The 10,447-nt window shown below is 44.6% G+C and overlaps 1 protein-coding gene across 1 annotated transcript in view; it reads left to right on the top strand.

Annotated features, from left to right (window-relative positions):
• Window positions 1–935: 935 nt before the first annotated feature.
• The window catches only part of LOC118833025 (zinc finger protein 665-like), a 95,585-nt gene continuing 86,073 nt past the window's right edge, over window positions 936–10,447 (top strand). Inside the window, exons 1-2 of the mRNA XM_036740417.1 lie at window positions 936–941; window positions 4,326–4,491. Coding sequence (XP_036596312.1) covers window positions 936–941; window positions 4,326–4,491 — 172 coding nt within the window. The remainder of the gene's footprint in view (window positions 942–4,325; window positions 4,492–10,447) is intronic.

Genomic DNA, 10,447 nt, shown 5'->3' with positions numbered 1-10,447 from the left:
CATTTTGCAGACTCTAAAGCAGTCTAGAAATGCCATGATAATGTGAACAAGGGACTTTTTCTCAAAGTCTAAAGCACCTGATTGTCTAGGTCTCCTGTGAAATTAGACCTTTCACTGATTGACTCTGGCCATATACCTTTTGAGAGTTAGTTCCACCCCCTCCCTCCTCATTACTATGCATATAAGTCGCCAATCTGTCAAAACAACTTCTCATTTTTTGGCCTAGAAAAGATACTGTTTTTCTGACACCTGCTGGAGATTTGGGGTAGTGCAGTTGAGAGTCTGCCCAAGGGGTTTCAGGGTTTAGTTGTTCGGAGTTTCTTTGGGGAGAGGGGAGGGTTATTTGTTTCATCAGTATGGATGACCTCTGGTATGGAAACTCCTTCCCCAAGTCCAAGAGAGTTTCAGGGAGGCCACAAGTGATTCTGGAGCCCACAGCTACAGAGATAGTGATATCAGAGGCTGTCCTCTCCATTAAGCCACTTTGTCTCTGCTAGACCATCTTATGCCAGATACGCAAAGAAATTGGAGAGTCTCAAAGGAAATACACGATCGTTCCTGGTGCCCTTGGCAGTACCAGATGTCCAATGGGAAACTCTGTAATCCATAGTTGCATGCCAAGAGCTGGCCACGTTTTTTTTGTCACCACACAATGGAATGGAGAATTAGTGGCCCTGAGAATTTCAATTTTTTTCTACACTTTGAATACTATTTGTAGGCTCTTGCCCACCTCCTGGGATCCTGTATTATATTAAAGTTATCATTTTGTAAGAGACATTTTGGAAGACAGTGGCAGCTGCAGGGGTTTATTATTGACTTTTTTATTGGCAAAGATTATTCTATTGGCTTTATCCACTAACATGCGGATGAGATAGACACTAGAGTTGTGAGTTCATTGATGTAGGGAACTCCTGTTGAGGAAACTCTTCCCACCAATGCCGGTCAGCACCTCCTCTGCAATGGATGGTCTTAAATAGTTGCCTTGTCTGATATCCAAAATATATAGGGAATTGATACAAATATATAGGAACAAGAGTTATTCCCCAATAGATAAGTAGTCAAAGGACGTGAACAGGCAGTTCTCAAAAGAAGAAATACAAGCTAGCAACAACCATATGAAAGAATGCTTCAGATCACTAATAAGATGCAATTATTGGAAATTAAAAGAACCCTGAAATTTCACTTCACATCTTTCAGACTGACAAAGAAAATGTCAAATTCTTGGAGAAACTTTGGGGGAAGACAGTTAGCCAGTCAATCAACAAACATTTATTAAGCTTTTATTATTTATTAAGCATTTATTATGTGTCAGGCACATAGTCTCTCTAATAGGAGAGACTAAATGTACATGTGTATAGTTATATACATGATATATACAAAATAGAAAGAAGGTAACATTGGAAGGGAAGGCTCTAGAAATTGAGGGACCAGGAAAGATGGGCTTTGAGCTGAGTCTTGAAGGAGGCCAAGGATTCCTTCTAAGAGGCAGAGGTGAGGAAGGAGGACATTTCAGGCATGGGGGACCATGTATGCATGAGGAACAGAAACTAGGCCAGTATGGTTGAACCAGACAATGGATTAATTCATAAGAAAACTGGAAAAGTAAGAAGAAGCCACGTTGTTGTAAAGTTAATGGGGAATAAGATCTTCCCCATCTATCAATAGGCCTCATGTGGAGCCCAATAAGGGAGGCTCGCCTGCTTGTAGGAAGGCTTACACACCTTTTGTCAATTTCTAATTAGGCACTGAGCCTAAAGAGTATATATTCTGAGAGGTAAGCTTTTGCTTTGGGGGCTCGCTTATGAGAAAGATGTGATTCCCTGGTCGAGACTCTGAGTGGCCATATGTCCAGAGCTCCCCAACTCCTCAGTGGCAAAGGCTCTCTAGATTCAATGGTGGATGTAAAGTATATATAGCAGTTTTGCTTTGATTCAGGCAGTAGAGCCCTGTCTGTTGGTTTTTATTTCTCTTCTCTGTATTTCTTCTGTTTTTCATGTAATTAAAGAAGATTGTTGACCCCTGAAACAACTGCCTTTCCTAGTAAAACAGATCTAAGAACCTGCACTAGGAGCCATCCTGGGTATGCCAGTGTGGTTGCTGTTACAGTTGTGAAGAGGTTCAAATGTCCAACAGAGGACTTTGTGATTACAGTGGTAACGAGGACAAAGAGTCTCTGGAGTTTGACTAGAGGAAAAGGGGAGGTGAACAAGCATTTATTAAGCATCTACTGTGTTCCAGACACTTTGATCATCACTTTACAAATATTAACATGTTTGATAAGGGGATGGGAGGTGCCATGTTCAGAACTGGGCTTTAGGAAAATCCTTTGGTAGCTGAATGGAGGATGGACCGGAGGGAGAGGAGGGGGCACCTGAGCCAATCAGAAAGCTTTTTTAGTAACATAGGTAAAAATTGATGAAGGTCCGAGCTAGGGTGGCAGCTAGATGAGGGGAGAGAAGGAGATATGTGGAAGAGACATTTGGAGAAATGACAAGATCTGGCAACTGATTGGATATGTGAGGTGAGAGGCGAGTGCAAAGGATGATGCCAAAGTTGCAAGCCTGGGTTTCTGGGAGCATCTCAGTTTGCTCCACAGTGATGAGAGAGTTCAGAAGAGGGGCAGGTGGGGCAGCTAGGTGGCACAGTGGGTAGAGCACAGGCCCTGGAGTCAGGAGGACCTGAGTTCAAATCTGGCCTCAGACGCTTGACACACTTACTAGCTGTGTGACCTTGGGCAAGTCACTTAACCCCAATTGCCCTGCCTTCCCCCCTCTGGAAAAAAAAGAAGAGGGGCAGATGTGGGGGAAGGATGGATATGTTGAGTTTGAGATGCCTATGGAACAACCAGTTTGAATATGGAGCAGCTGGCAGTTTATGGCTATTGCTCAAGAAGAAGGATAGGGCTGGATATAGCCTCTGAGGTCATTTCTAGCTCTAGATCTATGTTCTATGAGCCCATGACTGAGGCTCTGTTCTATGAGGGGTGGATGTGACACCCTGAAAGGTCCCTTCCAGCTCTCACTTTAGAATCTTTTGATCCTCCCCATCCAGTTGCAGAAGTACCTTCTCCCTGGGTGTTTTCCCCTTCCCCACAGGCATCTGGACACCTAGTCCAAACCCCTCATTTTACAGCAAGGGAAACTGAGGCCCAGGGAGGGGAAATGATTTAGAGGAGTGGATATAGAGCTGGAAGGGACCTCTGAGGTCATTAAATTCAACCCCCTCATTTTACAGCAGGGGAAACTGAGGCCCAGGGAGGAGAAGTGACTTGTTCAAGGTCACACAGGTAGTAAGTGACAGAGCTGGGGTTTCAATACAGCTATTCTGACTCCAAAGACCCAAGTAAGGGCATTGGAAATGCAATTAAGCAAGCCTCTAGTGCTTTGGCCCGGGTACTTTCAAGAACTTCTGTAAAACTATTTGGGCCAATCCGCTTCTCATATGTCCTGTGATTTCTGTTTAACTATATCCAATAATTTCTCAACTACAGTGAATAGCAGGGGAAACTTCTTTTGCACATTTTAAAGTTCATGATTAACCCATCAGAGGCAGCAGACCATTTCCTTTTGTCCTCGAGCCCAGGTTCAATGACCCAGGAAAGTCCCTTGGCCATGAAATGCCACTTCTTCCTTTCTGACCAACAGAGAATACTCATTGCTTTCTCCTTCTCTTGTTCCCATGAGTACTTTCTTTAAAATGTTCATTCCAGTAATGAAATATTAATGCGTTGCAAGAAATGAAGAAAGGGACCAATTCAGAGAAACCTGGAATCATTTCTATTCCACTGACTGATGCAAAGTAGGAAGAACCAGGAAGACAATTGACACAATACGTGTAACATTGCAATGGAAAACAATTTCGTAAGACTTCAAAATTCTGATCAGTGCAATGACCAACTACAACTCCAGAGAGCCAATTAATAATGATAATAATGTTAATGATGATGGTGATGACAACAACATTTATAAAACACTTTAAGGTCTGCAAAGCACACATCTTCCTTCTATCTCATGCTACCCACCTCCTGTCTAAGAGGTGATGAACTAAGGGTGCAGAATGAGGCATATTCTCAGAGGGGGCAGATGGAAGGAAGGGCTTTAAAAACTGTGGGGAATGGAGGGCTAGTGATAGCAATTCCAAAGAAGGAGGAGGAAGAGCAGGAGGAAAAGGAAGAGGAAAAGGAGGAGGAAGAGGCCGAGGGGAAGGAAGGACAAGGACAAGGGGATGAGAGGTCAGACAAGGACTAGGACAAAGCTGAGGAGGAGGATGAGGACAAGGATGAGGAGGAGCACAAGGAGGAGGACGAGGACGAGGACAAGGCTTAGGAAGTGGACAAGGATTCAGAAGACAAGAAAGAGGACGAGGAAGAGGAGGAGGCCAAGGCCGAGGGGGAGGACTCAGACGAGGATGAGGACAAGGACCAAAATGAGGAGGAGGACAAGGACAGGGATGAAAACAAGGACGAGGAGGAGGCCAAGGAAGAGGACGAAGGCAAGGACAAGGATGAGGACGAAGACGGAAACGAGGAGGAGGACAAGGAGGAGGACGATAATACAATAACAATAACAGCAATAACTAGAGAAACTGTATCTAGAAATATCCATGTCTATTGGTGTTTGTCAGGTTTAGAGTAACATAGCTCAGTTTGCAGACAAAGTATGTTTTTGCATCACTATTTGCCCCTGAATAGCATCTGGACTGGGTCATGTTATCCATTGATATTCTCCAGGAGGGTGTCTCATGCCCATCTTATACCAATACAGAAGACCCCAAAATCTAAAAGTTTGGGGAAAGGGATATCTCCAATTTCCACTCTTCTGGACTAAAACTGATTGCCATTAGACTACTATAATGTTAGATAACCCAGGACAGTGGAGAGCTCTAACGCAAATGCTTACAATGGGCATCACCTACTTGGTCAGCTCTACTCTTAACTCCTGTTCTGGATGTCTTGTCCCAGAATATACTCCTCTATTGAGTTGCTGATGCCTTATAGACAAAATTTTTAGCACTTTGCTCCCATTCATCATATCTCGGTCCCTTGCCACCAACAGAATTCAATTCAACAAGTTTTTAATTTAGTGTCTACTATGCTTCCATGCACTGTGCTAAGATGGGAGCTAGATTTTGGAGATTCTTGAATACCAGGGTGCAGAGTTTGTATTTCATTCCACAGGCATTAGAAAGACATCAGAGAATTTGGGAGAGTGACCTGAATATTAATATTAATATCAATTTGGCAGCTGTGTAGAGGATGGACAAGAGAGGGGAGAGAATGGAAGTGGGTACCGTGCCATTTAATATTTTTATCGATCATTTGGAAAAAGCCACAAATGGATTGGTGCAGGGACCACAGTTATGAAACACAATGATAAGGTAGAGAGAATCCTGAGGAAGTAAAGAATGGTGAAGAATCATCATGAAAAGAATCAGCAGGATGGTAAAGAACCTTGAGTTCAGGTCACAGGAGGATCCACTGAAGGAACTAGCATTAGTTTGCCTGGAGAAGACTTATAAAGACTATGCTCAAATATGTGAAGGGCTGTCATGGGGAATAAGGATTAGCCATGCTCAGTTTGGCCTTGAAGAGTAGAACCAGGAACAAGCAGGAAAGTGCAAGGAAGCAAAATTGATGCCTGTTTCAGGAAAACCTTCGGAGTGAAGATTCAGATTGAAGAGTTGTCGATGAACCGGACAAACGTTGTCCCTCCTCATCTCCACTTTCTGGCTTCCATGGTTTCCTTTAAGTCCCAGCTAAAATTCCACCAACTACAGGAAGCCTTTCCCCATCAACTCCCCCTAATGCTAGTGCCTTCCCCTGTCTAGGTCTTGTGTGTCCATGGTTGTTGGATGTTGTCTCCTCCATTGGACTGGGAGCTCCTTGAGGGGAGGGATTATCTTTTGCTTTCTGTGTATTCCCAGTGCTTAGCACAGTGCCTGGCATACAGTAGGTGTTTAATAAATGTTAACTGAGTGACCGCCTCACAATCCAACTTCGTTCAGTCTGGGGGACAGTCTGGCCTTTAATTGGAAGGGTGAAAGCTGCCTTTTCTCACACTATTTGGCTCATTACCAACCCTACCTCAGCATGCCAGGGACAAATTACTTACAGCTTTGGTTGTAGGTCATGTCGAGTGTTTCCCCAATAGAGGAAGCAAGATGCTGTTAGAGCACTGGGCCTGGAATCAGGAAGACCTGAGTTCAAATGTAGCCTCAGACACTTTCTAACTGTATGCCTCTGAGCCAGTCACTTAACTTCTCTTTTCCTCTCTTTCCTCAGCTGTTACAAAGTAGGTGAGAATATCACCAAAAAAAAAACACCCAACAACAACAACCAAGGAAGAGAAAGTATCCAGGAAGAGGGGGTGGTGAAGAGTATTAAAAGCAGCAGTAAAGTTAAGAAAGATGAAGAACTGAGCAAAGGCCAGTAGGACCAGTCATTAAGGGATCTCAATTATCCTCAGGGAAAGCCCTTTCAATTGATGACTGGGGTCAGAGGGCTTGAGAAGTGAGTGGGAGGTGAGAAAATAAGGGCAATGAACTTGGCTTGGAGCTTGGAGCCTGGGCCTGTTTGCAAGAAGCAAGGAAAGAGTAGGGGACCACAAAGAAGAACTTCAAGGTGTGGAGTAGAGAGAAAGAGTGAATTCACAGAAGATAATCTCATTTTCCTTGGTAAAACAGGACACAAGGCTACTGTAAAGAGGGCATGGGAAGGAGGTGATATGGGGGACTTAAGGAAGGGACAGTATGCAGTGTGGAGGGCAATGAAGAGTCTATTGGTTCAGAAAAACCTGGAAAGATTTACATGAACTGATGCAAAGTGAAGTAAGCAGAACTAGGAGAACACTGTACACAGTAATAGCAACACTGTACAATGATCAACTGTGAATGACTTAGCTCTTCCGAGCAATGCAATGATCCAAGATAATTGAAGAGACTCAAGATGGAAAATGCTATGCACATCCAGAGAAAGAACTGTGGAGTCTGAATTTTCTCTTTCTTTCCCTTTTTCGTGGTTTTTTCCCCTTTTGTTCTTATTCTTCTTTCACAACATGACTAATGTAGAAATATGTTTAATATAATTGCACATGTATAACCTCAATCAGATTGTTTGTTGTCTTGGGGGAGGGGGGAGAGAAGAGAAGGAGGGAGGGAGAGAGAAAAAAAATTGGAACTTAAAATCTTATAAAAGTGAATGTTCAAAACTATCTTCACATGTAATTGGAGAAAATGAAATACTATTAAGTGGGGGAGGGGAGAAAGAATTAAAAAAAGAGTTGGGGCAGCTAGGTGGCACAGTGAATAGAGCAACAGCCCTGGAGTCAGGAGGACCTGAGTTCAAATCTAGCCTCAGACACTTGACACACTTACTAGTTGTGTGACCTTAGGCAAGTCATTTAACCCCAACTGCCCCGCCTTCTCCCCTCAAAAAAAAGAGTCAATTGGGCAATTCAAGGACCAATCATGACTCTGAAGGCCTGGAGGTAAGGCATACCTCCCAACCATAATTACCTGTGTGACCCTGAGCAAATCATTTAACCTCTCCTGGGCCTCAGTTTACTCATCTGTAAAATCAGTGAGTCAGACTGGATGGTCCTTTCCAAATATAGAATCTACTATGTGACCTTGAACAAGTCACTTCCCTTCCTTAGGCCTCACTTTACCCATCTGTAAAGAAGGGGTAAATAAGGGGGTTGAGGTAGATGGTCTCTGATGTCCCTGCCAGCTCTAGGATCCTATGACAGACCCCTGGAGGATATCCACTCTTTGGGGATAAAGAAATCTAGGTTGAAGGGGAATTGGGAAATAATAGAGAAGAGGTTCCAAAGACAAGATGGAAGGGAGGGAAGGAGATATAGTAGGAGGAAGGGTTTTTTGCCTGAACAGCTTCTGGATGACAGAGGTAAGAAGAGCAAGAACTGGAAGTCTGCCCACCCTAAGATGTTGTAACGACAACCACACTGGCATACCTAGGATGGCTCCTACTGCAGGTTCTTAGGTCTGCCTTACTAGGAAAGACAGCTGTTTCAGGGGTCAACAATCTTCTTTAATTACATAAAAGACAAACAGAAGACATACAGAGAAATAAAGACCAACAGACAGGGCTCTACTGCCTGAATCAAAGCAAAACTGCTATATCTATATACTTTACATTCACCACTGGATTGAGAGCTTTTATCTCTGAGGAGTTGGGGAGCTCTGGACATATGGCCACTCCGAGTCTCAACCAGGGAATCACATCTTTCTCATAAGCAAGTCTCCAAAGGAAAAGCTCACCTCTCAGAATATATATTCTTTCAGCTAATAGGCTCAGTGCCTCATTAGAAACTAACAAAAGGTGTGTAAGCCTTCCTACAAGCAAGCAAGCTTCCCTTAATGGGCTCCACATGAGGTTTATTGATGGGTGGGAAAGATTATTCTCCATTAACCTTACAGATGGGTAAAGATAGAGTTGTTCAAGGCCCATACCCACAGAGGCCAGTGAAGACTGAGCATGGAGCAGGGGGACAGTGCCATCAGCTTCCACTGCTGGTCACTCTGCAAGCAAGGGAGCTACAGGTGGGCGTGGAGAGACAGTATTCCCACTAGCCAGGCCATTCTACTATATCTATAGGCAGTGGGGCCCAGGTGCAGGCCCTGGCCAGTAGGAAGGCTGTCCTCTCCACCCTGGCCTTGTTCCAGCAGTCATGAAGGCGGCTGAAACAGTCTTAGTCAGACATGGAAAATGACAAGGACATCCACTGCATATTGGGCTATCGCCAGTCCTCCTCACTTTTGTCTTGCCATGGGACCTCAGTGGCTCTGGAAGAGAGAGTGAGGCTGCTGACAACTTAGAACATCTCGTTTAAATCTAGTTCACCCACAAGTCAAGTCATCGCTCTGTGATGTCATTGGTTCTCTTTGAAAAACAACTTGTTGAATGAGCAACAAAAGGAAAAAGAGTCTGTTCCTCCAAGGAGCCTACTTCCTATAACAGCTGGTACTGACATAGAGCTCTAAGGCTCGGAAAGCACTACTGCCATATAAGTGCCATTTCATTTGATCCTGTCAGGAGGGTGCTATTATCATCATCTTCATTTTATAGATAAGGAAACTAGGGCCGAGAGAGCGTAAGAGACTTGTCCAGGGTCTGAGGCAGGATTCAAACTCAGGTCTTCCTAACACCAAGTCCCAGGGCTCTATCCACTGTGCCATCCAGCTAGGGGATAAAGCATGCAAAAAGTTAAATGTGGACATGTACGGTTTTCAGTGCAAAGTGCTTAACAGGCCACTAGGTGGCACAGTGGCCAAAGGGCTAGACTTGGAGTCAGGAAGAACTAGTTCAGATTGTGCCTCAGCCGTGGGACTCTGGGCAAGTCACATGCCATTTCTTAGTCTCAGTTGCCTTGTCTGTAAAATGGGAACAATGATAGCACCTCCCTCCTAGGTTTATTGTGAGAATCCAGTAAGATAATAAAGTGATTGGTGCCATATGAATTATTATTCGATTTTCACACCAACCCTGTGAAGAAAGGATGATAGGTATTATGGCTCTCATTTTACAGATGTAGAAACTGAGGCTGAAATATCAAGTGGAAATATTGGAGGTGGAATGTTAACCCAGGTTTTCATGATTCCAAGTCCAGCCCCACAATGCCTCTCTGTCAGAGTCAACAGCTGGAGCTAACGAAGACTTCCTAGGGAACTAGGCATGCCAGGCAATGTTGAAAACAGAAGGGCCTTTCATTTGTATGTTTAAGGGAAGGCCACATGGCCTAGCTGGGGCCACCCAAGGCAGACAGGGTCGAGGAAAGGATCTCAGAGGAGGCCAGAAATGCCTGCACTAGCCCCTGCCCCCCCCCACACACAGGCACCCATATACACACATGCGCATGTGCATGCACACACACACACACACACACACACACACACACACACACACACACGCACGCGCATGCACGCACATACACACATATTGACAAGCACAGGCACATACGCACACGCACACACACTTACACACACACTTCTCCCTGGGGCCAATGACTCCTCTAAACTACGGCAATTCACATCCCTCACTGGGTCTAAGGCCTCACTAGGAAAGGGCATTCCAGCAGACTTGTTCTCCAAGTCTACCAAGAGGCTGCTCCCAGGACCTGGGACTCCTGGGTCCAAACTTTACCCCCCCTCCTCTGGCCAAGGCCACTCAGGGATCAAGGTCACTCATGTGTTTTATAAGGAGAGAAGGACCTGCTCAAATGGATCTAACTGGTTCCTCACTCCAGAGGTCACATGTATTTTCTTTTTTTTTTTTTTACATTTTTTTTCTGCAAGGGGAAGGCAGGGCAATTGGGGTTAAGTGACTTGCCCAAGGTCACACAGCTAGTAAGTGTGTCAAGTGTCTGAGACTGGATATGAACTCAGGTCCTCCTGACCGTGCTCTACTCAGTGCGCCAGCTAGCTGACCCGA

Source organism: Trichosurus vulpecula (genome assembly GCF_011100635.1).
Source record: "Trichosurus vulpecula isolate mTriVul1 chromosome X unlocalized genomic scaffold, mTriVul1.pri SUPER_X_unloc_1, whole genome shotgun sequence".
Classification (NCBI taxonomy): Eukaryota; Metazoa; Chordata; class Mammalia; order Diprotodontia; family Phalangeridae; genus Trichosurus; species Trichosurus vulpecula.
The sequence above is the reverse complement of the archived record's forward strand: the minus strand, read 5'-3'. Positions and strand labels throughout refer to the sequence as shown.